Source organism: Pomacea canaliculata, linkage group LG13, assembly GCF_003073045.1.
Source record: "Pomacea canaliculata isolate SZHN2017 linkage group LG13, ASM307304v1, whole genome shotgun sequence".
Taxonomy (NCBI): domain Eukaryota; kingdom Metazoa; phylum Mollusca; class Gastropoda; order Architaenioglossa; family Ampullariidae; genus Pomacea; species Pomacea canaliculata.
Genome location: NC_037602.1, coordinates 21,693,919 through 21,706,475, shown reverse-complemented (window position 1 = coordinate 21,706,475; position 12,557 = coordinate 21,693,919). Strand labels below are relative to the sequence as shown.

The window sequence follows — 12,557 nt, the reverse complement described above, 5'->3', positions numbered from 1 at the left end:
ACGAGACACGCCCATTCATCTGTCTTTTGTTCCTGTTTCTCTGTTATTAAATAAATATTAGCTTTAGTTTTAGTTTCCTTTCAGCTCTTCATCTGTATCTGATCCTCGTTGTTTCCCCCAGCACCACCGCCACCACCACCTCATCACCACCGCTACAACCCCACCACCACCGCCACCACCAACACCACCCCACCCCACCTCACCACCACCGCCACCACCACCCCACCACCACCCCACACCGATGTCGACCTGTCGACGACTCATTTGTGGTGATGGCAGCGGCTTCACCAGTCACGTGACCGTCTCCCTTTCCAGCCTCCGCTCGCTCCCTGGCAGCAACAACTTTTTACGAGCTACATCAACGGTTGCACGACTGGTTAATTAAACTGTAGACTGGGTGTCAGGCTGTCAACGACGCCATCTGTATTCCGGGTATCGGCACTACACCCCATCAGACCAGGGTAGCACAGGTTTCACAGTTGTTTACAAGCTACAGATGTTTGTCGCCGAGGAAACATTTTGTTTCACATTTTTATTTTTAGTATTGTTTGTTTTTTCGTAGATTACCTGAAAGAGCCAGCCCCTGGGCGCCCACCCTGTTCATCTCAGTCAAAACGAGGCTGACTGTATTTCCTTTGTGTTTGGACTGTGTGTTCACTCGTCTGCTTGATGCTCGCGTGCTTTACAATGTCTGTAGCTTAGTTTACTAACAGTAGCCACTAGGTAGCTGTGAACTATCATACATTGTTGCTTCCTGTGAACGCTCAGATCACACCTCAGGTCACAAGCTGACAACATTCAAGGTGGAAGAAACGGGTGGCGGATAGAATACCGGCGACTAGCCGGAGTAAGCAGGTTCGATACCCGTGTTGCGCAGTGACGTTCCCTCAATCACTCCAGCTGTCGAAAAGAAAAGCTAGCTTCCAAAATTATTATCATTATCAGCATCACCTCTTCATCGTTGAGATGACGGATTGGAGAAGAGACGAAGAGAAATCAAACAGATGACATGTTACTCGGTGAACGAAATGTTCCATGAGATTTTGTGAAATCCTTAACTTCTCACAGGGAGGAATAATGGGGTGGAGGTGGGTGATGTGTACCTTACAAATCGGGAAAAGTTGCTGGTGGTCTACACAGTGGAGAGAGATGTCGATGTATTTGAGGATGCAGCTCAAGTATTCCTTCATCTCTCTGCCGAAAATAGCGAGGGCAATGAAAGCCATACAGACTCCTCATTGTAGCCACCTTTCAGGTTTCCGTCCTTCCTTCACCAGCGATAACCTTTGCTGGGTTGAGGCTTGTGGCCGACTTGTCAGATGAGGAGGGCTTGCAGGGTGGCTTCACACCCCATGATGGTGGCTACGGTACACGTGGCACAAGGGGAAAGCTCTCTCTGCTCCTCCCTCTGCCTTTCTCTACGCCTCCCTCTGTCTCTCTCTACTCCTCCCTCTGTCTCTCACTACTCCTCCGTCTCTCTCTACTCCTCTCTCTGTCTCTCTCTCTACTCCTCCCTCTGTCTCTCCCTACTCCTCCGTCTCTCTCTACTCCTCCCTCTGTCTCTCTCTACTCCTCCCTCTCTCTCTCTACTCCTCCCTCTGTCTGTCAGGCACGCCGCAAGCTCGGAGTGAACTGCTAGCCAGTCGCACTTATGCTCCAAGTGCCGGAGGGAGTGATTTGAACTGGATGCTCGCCGCACCTCGCCATGGCTTTCATCTGACAACAGAAGCTGGAGAGGATCCATCCCTAGAAACACAGTCCGTCATCTTTGCTCACTGCTCACTGCTCATTGCTCACTGCTCACAGCTCACTGCTTGCTCTCACTGCTCATTCACCAACCTTCACTGTTCATTGCTACATCAACGTTCACTGCTATTGTGTTCACCACTCACTGCTCGCTGTAAACTGCCAAAAGTCTGTTTCTATAGCGACCACGTTTTGTGATCTTTCTCTTGTTTTCAATATTTTTTTAATAAGTGTGTGTGTGTGTGTGTATCTATATATAGCATATTCATACACACGTACATCAACCGTCACTAAATATCAAGCCACTGAAATGATAATAATTCCAGTCAGTGTGTGTCGATGTGTCTGTAATAGAGAGAGAGAGGGAGGGTAATGCAGGTGTGAGAGAGATTTTGTACTCACGGTCCTGCAACTGGAAGTTACAACAACCCACAACTCATCTCTACCTAGAAGCTTCTTGAGCCTAGAGAGATGCTGGTAAACACAAACAACTCGTGACAGATCACAAGGTGAAACTGCATCTACAACATTAACCCTACAACACTGACCCTACAACACTGACCCTGTAGCACAGCGGAAGATGCTTCACATCATTACAGTAAATGAATAGTTTGTCATCTCTCTACCTCCCCCAACATCCGCCAGTAGCAAGGTGCTACACAGCCACAGACCCTGAAGGCAGTCAGTACTCTACACATCTACACACAGTCGCCATCACAAGCCAGTGAACTACGCTACACAGCAATGGCGGCTAGACACAGTGAACCACCTACAGCGCTGTCTTATAGCCTGTATCAACACATGCAGTGTTCACACAAGTAACTGGGTGACTGACGCCATACTGTGTTGTATGAACACCATACACAAGAACACGTTGACAGTATTAACAACAAGTCCACACCTGCAGCAGGCGGGTGGTGCAGGAGGTGGGTGGGCCAATGACAGTTTCTGCCTCACGCATTTAAGCCCCCCCCATCTCTCTCACACACCCCCACCCACACCCCCTCTGACTGCTAGTCTGACTCCCCCTCCCCCACCTTGCTGTTTTCTCTCCGCTTCTCACCTGGCGACTGGCTGGTGTCGAACACCTATCGACTTTCCTCCACTCGCCAACCTGCGGGTGAGATCGCCACGTCACCAAAGCAGCTTCAGCAGACAGCTCGCCCCCCGGTCATCAGTCTCCACTGGCTACGCATGTGGGTCAACCTCCAGTCTGCTATTGTCTGTCATTCACCTTCGTCGTTTTTTAACGTTTTCCCAGTTAGTAGATGATTTGTCGTTCTGCTGGCTGCTCGTCTTAGTTGTCTGTCTGAAAGTCACGTGACTCTACTTGTTTGTGTGGAGAGCTAGCGACGCTTCTGATGCATTGACAGAAGGTCAAAGGCTCGATGAACATCAGAAGGAGGCTTAAAATCCCAGAACGAATTTCTGAAAGGAAATGCACTGCTCTCTGTCGCACTCATTGCCGCGTTCTGTACTAATGTTTGTATGGCATAATCACAATACATCTCAATATAAATATTAGCCTGGAACACCAACACACACACAAGCTCTGGTGAAGGAGGGTTGGGCGTGGGGCTAGCAACCCCACCCTGTAAAAAAAAAAACATGCTAAAGAAACCGCAAACCGCAAAACTCACAATATGAGATACATATCACAGGATGAGACATACATCAGTCACGGACCAGTCTGTGTCACACCAGACTTGACATGTCACGTGTCACTAAGAAGAGAAAGACTGCCTACCACAGGCGGGTACACGGGACTAAGAAGAAGCTACTGCAGCTGTGAGTGAGCGGGGTGTGGACTAACCGCGGACACAGGAGAGTCTGTGTATCGCCACCATTCAAAGTACATCAGCATCTTGCAACGCCGCGGCCTCCGAATGACGCCGGCTGCAGCCTCCTCCACAAACACAAAGCTTTTAGTATTAGTAGCGAGGGAGGGATACACAGGAATCTTGATGATATGTGGCTTATGTGGTCAATACTTATGTTAACTTTATCAACGTACCTGCGACTTATAAATATAACATTAGTTAATCCATGAAACATATGAAATCGTGTTATCAGTGTGTATTTATGGAATCTGCATTTGGCTGTTTATTTGTACCCATGGAGTTTCCACACTGTGTGTTGGGTACATATGTTTGGAACTCAGGCAGGAGTTAAATACTGTTAGAAAGGTGTGTTTCATGTTGTTCTTCTCCCAGGAAACTAATATATCACGACCTGTACAGCCAACAGGCAGCTGCTTTTCTGTTGGTGAGAGAGTGAGTGATGACAATGTTGGTAACACTTGTGAATGACAATCACAGCATGAGACATATATCATATGATTAATGATAATGATATTAATGATAATGATAAAGCATTTTCTACAGGTCAAACAAACTTTACAAATGTAAGCCACTCACATCAAACACAAGCAAACATCACACAATAGATGTCACATAACAGCCTACTAGGTGAGTGAACACTACTCTCTTCATACACCAACACACACCGACACACGCACACGCACGTGCACACACACAAAGAGAGAGGGGGAACTAGAGAACCTAAAGACAAACCACTGACATTCAGCCCTGTAAACAGGTGTCACGTCCAGAGAGAGAAATTTGGAGCCGAGATACGAACCTACGACGTCCGATTTTCAAAGTCACGTTGTCATGTGGCTTAGCCACTACGCCGCCAACTGCCACAAGCACGTCACACATCACAGGATGATCTACATCACAAGATGACGAAGGAAGCAATACGCAGACAACTTCGTTTAAAATGTTTTTATGGGCTTTATAAAGAGGTAGACAGATTTATTCACCAGAAACAGAAACAAGCATCACACGAGCAGACGTCTCCCTCTTATGATGCACATACATAAATATATCTACAGTATATGTAATTATGTAATGTGTATCCAATCGCTGCTACCCTTACGTGTTTACAGGACAATAGATGAAGTGGATGTGTCACAAAATGTTGTTAACGTGAAAAGACAGGAACTGTGTCACAAAACTAACAGGTACAAATCACCTGAACAGGTAGACAGGTAGAATATAAACGACAGAAGGCAGAATTGCGCGCTGGTCCGTAATGACCGAGACGACCACAGCAACAACAAGGCCAAAAAAAACCAACAACCTAAAAATAAACAAGAGAAAATATGACAGAAGGAAGAAACAAATGAGAAGTGAGGCCCTGATGACTGGAGGAGGGTGACACAGACGTCACGTAGGGAGGAAAACAAGTGTCGGAACTGGGGACGTGACGTCACGTAGGGAGGAAAACAAGTGTCGGAACTGGGGACGTGACGTCACGTGCAGAACGCAGGGTGCAGCAAGCAATGGATGGGTTCATGTCTGAACTCCATTTGTTCTGCAGTGATACCCGAGCCCAGGTGCTGATGGACAAAGCTGACATCCACATTGTCATCGTCGTCAGCGATGATTTTCATCGACAACCTTGTACCTTGAAGTCTTCTCGCTCCTACAGACTTCTGCTAAGCCAGAAATAAACTAACGGTCTGTTGACATCATTCTGTCTGCTCACCGAGGCCGCTGGGTGTCACTTCAAACTGTCAAACGAGAGAAAATAAACTACAGTCGTCACTGATGATGCCAACGGACTTCTACTAACGATGGCCAGTCTCCGAATGATGGGAACAACCTTCAATGACTTTGCATGGGTAGCAAGGGGGAGTTGGGGCGAGAATACATAATTTTTCATGTGTTGAGGCTCGCAGCACATCTGGTGCCTGGTGCATGTTGTTGTTGTTGTGGACTCAGACATATTGTGACAGGTTCTTGTCGCTGTTTGTGCGGTTTGCTTTGAGAACTAAAGCTGCGGTCGGTTCCCAGACGACTGGCCTCACGATTGTTTAAAATGAGATTCTGTTAGTGTTCACCATTAACAGCACTGCACTAACTGACATGCACTTTGGAGGATGTTGCTGTCAAATATAATCCAATAAATATTTTCACAGCCAAGTTAAAGTGGATCACCATGACCGAGAAAGAGGAGACGACTGTCCCAGTGATGGCGAGACCTGCCGACATGACCATCGGTGGTTACTGTGTGAAAGCCGATCAACAACATTCAGATTAGACAAGCGTTTGAAGAAGCACCAAAAAAAGCACATAAAGATAATCCCGCCTGTGAAGTTGGCTTGTAGGAAGAGTAACCTCCCCCAGGGGAAGATAATGGGACACGTACGACGATAAGGGCGGCCCCAAGAAGGAGGGAGCGCAAAATGAAGTTGACTGTTGTCGGCGCCTCCATCCCATGGGAAGAACCTCTGCCCCGGTGGCTGCCCCAGTGACAACAGACGGCTATCCTAGGATAGTCGGCATGAAGATAAGATAGCCATATGAAGATGCTCGAGGTGAAGACGATATGTCCACTTAATTTCCACCACTTGCAGATAGAGCAACTTGACATCTTTAAGCTCAACATTGCCTTCAACTTAAATCCACGAAGGCCATCAGAGTAAGTGTGCCACCATCATCGTCATCGTCATCGTCAGATGATGTCTGCGAGCTGATGAACCTGCTGCTGGCCTTGACACAAAAACCTTGCATTGCAGCTGGACTCCACCTCGAGTGTAAACACAACAACAGAAAGTCAGGTCCTATTGTCCACGAGTCTACACTGAGAGGAAATAAATACAATGGCGGCTGACATTGCCTTACAAGGCTGCCACATTGGTTTGCACACGTTCTCTACAGCCTTCTATAAATAGATGTGTACATGTGTACACGTGTACACGTGGCTAAGGGCCGCACACAAACACACATCATTAATTTCAGACGCCTACAGACTACACACGTGCACGAATTAGCCGCGCGCTCACCAGCACGAGCATCAGTCCTGTGCACGCTCTGTAAGGGAGGTAATTTTCCATTCTCGTGTTGTAGCCACCCCCCTCCGCTCGCTCGTTAGTACAAAACATTCCCACGATGTAAACTAGGGTACTGCGCGCCAAGATATTTCGGGACGAATCTCCTATTTCGCTGTTAATAATATGTTTCGCGCCACAAATAAATGTGCAGACCTACCAAAGAGTGTTGGGGCAGTAACTCTGCCTGCTTTCGGTATGACGAGAACACTTTGGATGATTGTTTTCTCTTTTTCTCCTTCCCTCCATCCCTTCTTTTTGTGAGTGTCGTATGTGTTTGCACTTGCGTATGGATTAGAAAATGTCTGTGTGTATGTGTGCACATGTGTAGGTACATTAGTTTCTGTACGTGTGTTTTTATTTTTATGTTATGTATGTGTGTAGACATCTGTACATCGGCGAATGTGTGTTCGTCCACCTGTTTGTGTGTGTGTCTTCGTGAATGCCTCAAATGCAAGCGAATGTCAAAGGGACATCGTAGAAAGACAAAGGATCACAGGTTGGAGAAGCCAGATACCTGTGGCCGCCATTGTGACGGCGAGATCAAAGCTGTCATCACACGTCAGGTGACAAGGAGGTGGAGAGAACTCCTCGCAGTGTTCCTCCATTAAATTGCACTTTGCACGTGTCTTCATCTCTTGTTCAAAGCGGTATCCGACATGTCTTCACAGTGAGTGTACAGCGGTTTTGTTGACGATGGAGGAGACATTATGACAACGAATAACTGAGTTGTATTCAGCGAACCTGCAGTTAGCTCGGAGTTCCTCCGACTGTGGCTTTAGTTGTGACTTGTATATCCCAGCCTACATCGGTAGAAGTTCTAATTAGCCATCGACTTCCTGAAGGTTCGGCCCCTGTTATAAGAAGTCTGGATGAATTCACAATCACGAACACCAACCCCAATGGAGATAATCAGAAAACAGTTGAGAAGAGGTCAAAGGTTTGGACACCGACTCTCCGGCCTTGATGATGATGATGCTCTACAACACAGTAGAAGCCGCTGACGATGCTCTGTACGTGGGACTCACTGCCTGCACTGTGTGCACCAGGGAGGGAGGCCAGCATCCTCCGTGCCGCCATTATCTAATCACACGCACACATCCATGTCTATTCACCTCACACGTGCTGACAGCAAGGCCGATAATCCCCGCTTCTCTGCCCTTGCTGTGGATGCTGACAGAATGAAGTGGTTTGTCTCACAACATGCAGGCCACAGTGCATCAGCTCGCTCCAGTGCACGCAGGTGAATGGGCAAATGAAAGTTTAAATGAGGCTCTCACGATGTCTGTAGACAGGGAGTGAGTGTGTAAACACTGCGTGCTCTCTCTCTACAACACACACACACAGACTCACACACACACAGACTGAGGCACTTGAGTCAGTTTTCACCACATACACCCAGCATCAGGACCGCCATGGAGAGACAACTCCAGTACAGACACACGCACAAGCAGCAGTCAACAGTTCGCGAGGTCATGAGGTCATGAGGTCAGTGAGGTCATCAACTGCTGACTCGCATCGGTCGTTTATGAATGATATCGCGAGTTGTTCTCCATTATTGAGACCCACATGTGTGTTTGTCGCCATGTAATGTATGCCGTCACTCGCGTGACATGCTAGTGACGTACGGCGTTACTCTCGCGCTGCACGTCTGTGACGATGACGCAACACGTCTGTGTGACGTGCGGCACGACTCGCATTACACACGGTGACGTGCACATCTGTAACATAATCGTAACCTTAACAGCACTCATCCATTCTTTATTTCTCCACCGACTCGTCACCAGTCTTTATTCATCTTTGTGTTTGTGTGGGCAGCGCTCTGAGAGAGAGAGAGACAGAGAGACAGAGACAACAGTTTTAACTGTTAGTGACATGTCACCTTGATATGCAGACTGGTGATACAAAGCACAACAACAACAATCAGATGACATGCCACACAGTATGTCAGAGACAGAGAGAACAGGAGAGAGGCCTGCGACTGTCGGCGACATGTCAACATAAATAATTCAGAAATTAAATATACAATCACGTGTTACAAGTATTTGTTTAACTGTAAGCAAACAGCTTCGTGGCACTCGGCGAGTCAGGCACACCTCCACTGGATGCTACTGCAACAGTTAGGATCCCCCCTAACTGGTCGAAATGTAAGGTAAAATGAAAAATTGAATGTCTTCTGTTTTTACTTGTATTTATGTTGTATCTGTGTTCGTGTATTCAAGCTTTGTACGGGTGGCAAACTGTGGATGTGGAGGACCTCCATCTGTAGCCCGTGATTGCAGCTCCTCCAACAGCTGATTGCACGTGATACAGGTGACACAGGTGATACAGGTGATACAGGTGACATCAGTGGTACAGGTGATACAGGTGACATCAGTGGTACACCGTTGCTTGTGGTGATACAGTGCACACCCTCAGTGATACAGGTGACACAGGTGACATCAGTGGTACAGGTGATACCAGTGACACACGTTATACAAGTGATACAGGTGACATCAGTGGTACAGGTGATACCAGTGACACACGTTATACAAGTGATACAGGTGACACAGGTGACATCAGTGGTACAGGTGATACCAGTGACACACGTTATACAAGTGATACAGGTGATACAGGGATACAGGCCTTCGTGTATGGTAGCGTTTGTTGAGAGAAGTTGCAATAGTTTCCTCAGTTTTCTAGTAATTTTCACGGTTTTTGCCAGTTTTAGTGTATCTGTGTGTGTGTGTTCGTTGTCCCCTTGCACGCACTTTACGAGAGAAGTGTTTAAGAGAACAGTTGTAAGATTCTCGCAGGCCACCAGCGATAGAGAGAAAGACAAAGTAGTGAGAGAAAGAAGGACTAACAAGATGAGTGCAGTGGAGAGGACAGTGTGGCAAAGTAGAACGCTTCATGTTGACGCCTGCACCCGATACATCGACATCAAAATGCTGGAGTGTCATCAATTTATAAAGCAGGTCAGAGGTCATATTTACAATCTGATACAGTGACAGCCTCTCCAGGCTGAGAACTGTTCTCTCCACATGTGGGTCAAGTTTCATTAGCAGTCTGGTGCTGGCGGAAAGTGGGGTGGAGTGAGTGAGGGAGACAGTGAGTGAGGGAGACAACGAGTACAACGTGCATTCCTTCCATCACACCTCAGATTTACTGGAGAAGGAGGTAATGAACAGCTGTCATGAGGGGCTCCCCTGGATGATGAGGTCCTGTTACAACTGAATTCCACCATGACATCTTACACCGGAAGAGAGAAAGATGGGATGAGCGGAGTGGAAAGACGAGCCTGGGACGTGTGTAATGAAGGCGGGGGACAATCTTGACATTGTCATGCACATCACAAAGTCTGGCCGGGCTGTGTTCTGTCCAAACGTTCGTGCAAACAGTCAACAACAACAACAACACCCATTGTTAGCAGCCTGGTGGCGAGGTGGGGACAGCAGTGTAATTGCTCGTTGTGCCCCCCGTGTCCCCCCCCCCCGCTCGCTGTGCGCCTGTGTCTGTAGGCAGCGACTGGCTCCTCGCACCCTGTGAGGACAGCTCGGGTGGGGTGAGTGGTGATACAAGGGAAAGAGCGCGAGAACAGGGTGTTAAAGCACCTACCTGCAGTTGTAGATCCTGCAAGTCGTCAGACATTCCATTCTGGAGAAGCTTGCTGCTGCTGCTGCTGCTGCCGTGGGGTAAATCCCTGGGTACACAGCGGTCCCGTGTGTGGGACATGGTGACCGCCAGGTTACACACGTGTTGCCAGGTAAACAACCCTGCCGCCCACACCACAGTGACCGCGCCGGTAATCCCTGGTGTTGACCATCAACGTGACCACGGAGGTAGGGTGAGCGAGGCTGGGTGAGCAGCCAGAACGAGGTTAGCGTGGTTAGCACACGGCGCACACACACACTCCACACCACTGTCCTCGCTCCCGCCTCGTGCACTGGGCTACGACACCACGGCTCCCTCCGCACACCCGCTCACGCAGCCAGTCGTTGGTGCGACGACCGCCACAACTACGCCACCGCGGCACTTACATCGTGGCACCGCCGGCCCCGCGTGGCTCGCACGCTCTCTCGCTCCTCTGCTCGGAAAATGTATGGGGCGCTGTTTTACGTCACGTGTGGGGGGCTGTGCTACGTCACGTATGGGGCGCTGTGCTACGTCATGTGTGGGGCGCTGTGCTACGTCACGTGTGATGCTTCTTGCTGCTGTCGGCCCCCGCTGTCCTCTGTACTCAGTCACACCAGCCCCACACCAGCCCCACGAGAGCCACCCCTCAAGGCAGAGGGCTGTTTGCCCACCTTCGCAACACGACCACTGACGACTATCATCGCCGTTGTCGTCTGTAATGTGCCTGTTCTCAACCCCACAAGTCGACTAAACTCTCTTCCGGTTCCACATACGTTTGTCATGTCGCCACGTAAACAACGCCGTGTCTTTGTTGTGATAAACCAAACCCCAACAGAGACATAAGCACGATGTTCAAGGGGACAAGCGTCCTCCCTGTGAACTTTAACAGTCGCTGATCTGTTAGTGACTCCGTCTTTCTCGAGGCCCTCTCTTAGCGAGGGCGGGGCCCACCTTTGCACCACACGGGAATCGAACCGCTACGCACCTGGTGGTAGAGGTGGTAGTCATGTCATAATTAGTATTATTAGTTGAATCTAGAATTCTAATGGCTTGCCCCCATTGCTATTGCTAATGACAGTAGGTTGTGCCGCAGCTCTTTGGGTGGGTTAGGGCAGCCATTATCTACATCTCTTGTGACTCCAGACTGGTATTTTGTTTTACTGCCATTGTAGCTGGCTTATCAGCCTCTTCATTTCTTTTATTCCGATATGGGAGGGAATCCAAAGAAACCTCAAGTCTACATTTCCGTTGTTACTCATACACGTAGAGGTTCCTGGTGTCCTACCATGGTGGCCATCGTGGTTCGTACAAATATGACCACAACTTTGATGACAAGTGTTCAGAGCACAGCATCCATTCAGGGTTCGTGTTCACAATAGAATGTTGATTTTTTGTTTGTTTGTTTGGTTTTGTTTGTTGTTTTTTTTGGTTAAATTTTCATAACAGTTATTTTGCTCGAGGTTCTGGAGCTAAGTTGGGAAGGTTGGTGTAATGCTACAGATATGGCGGTACAACAGCACATCAGTAACACCAGCAGCACCACCACCACCATCACCAGCAGCAGCAGGGATGCTCAGCACTAGCTGGGGGCAGAGTGTTGGCTGTAGGTGTGACTGTGAGTCTGGCTGTGGTGGTGGAGGTGTTCCCACTGGCGCTGGGCGGTAAGTGTTTGCAGTGACAGCAGGTGGACTGCGGTCTGTCACGCGTGACAAAACACACGTGCAAAAAAAAACAAAGAATCCATCACACGTAACCCCGGCGGACCATCCAGGGAGGTAAACCAAGCTGCCAGCGGGGATATACGGTGTCCCGAAAGGTCGATGACCTGCAACAGTAGCCCCATCTTCCCTGCACCCCACCCACCCCCACCTACCCCACTCTTACCCCCATCACCTTGACGTCACACCTCGCGCCAACAACGTTGGTAGCAGGAAGTAGGGGGTAGAGGTAGGGGGTAGGGGACACCAAGGCCCAGACTCACAATACCTCACTAGGCACTGTGAGTGGCTGCTGGAGAACGCGTAACTGTCATCTAACCGCCTGATACTATTTTTAGCTGCCTCGTGTCATTCACCTTGCCCACCCGGTCCACAACTTTCATTGCACTTTCCCTCGTCCTTTCTAAAGCGAACAACTACCCCGGGTAGTTCCCTTGTCCGCGTACTTCCTCCATTGATCTGCTCAGCACTTGTATCGGGTGTTTTTAAGATCAAGCTCTAGGTTCAAAGCCTGCCAGGTCTGCTTCAAACAAAAAAGACGGTATTGGCGGACATGTTGCAGGTGAAGAAGTCCGGGTGTG

The 12,557-nt window shown here is 48.8% G+C and overlaps 1 protein-coding gene across 1 annotated transcript in view; it reads right to left on the bottom strand.

The window, feature by feature from the left end:
* Positions 1-10,711, bottom strand: part of LOC112553600 (high affinity cAMP-specific and IBMX-insensitive 3',5'-cyclic phosphodiesterase 8B-like) — a 101,848-nt gene extending 91,137 nt beyond the window's left edge. The window contains exon 1 of the mRNA XM_025220942.1: positions 10,241-10,711. Within this exon, the coding sequence (XP_025076727.1) occupies positions 10,241-10,357 (117 nt within the window). The 5' untranslated portion in view covers positions 10,358-10,711. The remainder of the gene's footprint in view (positions 1-10,240) is intronic.
* Between the last annotated feature and the right edge of the window lie 1,846 nt (positions 10,712-12,557).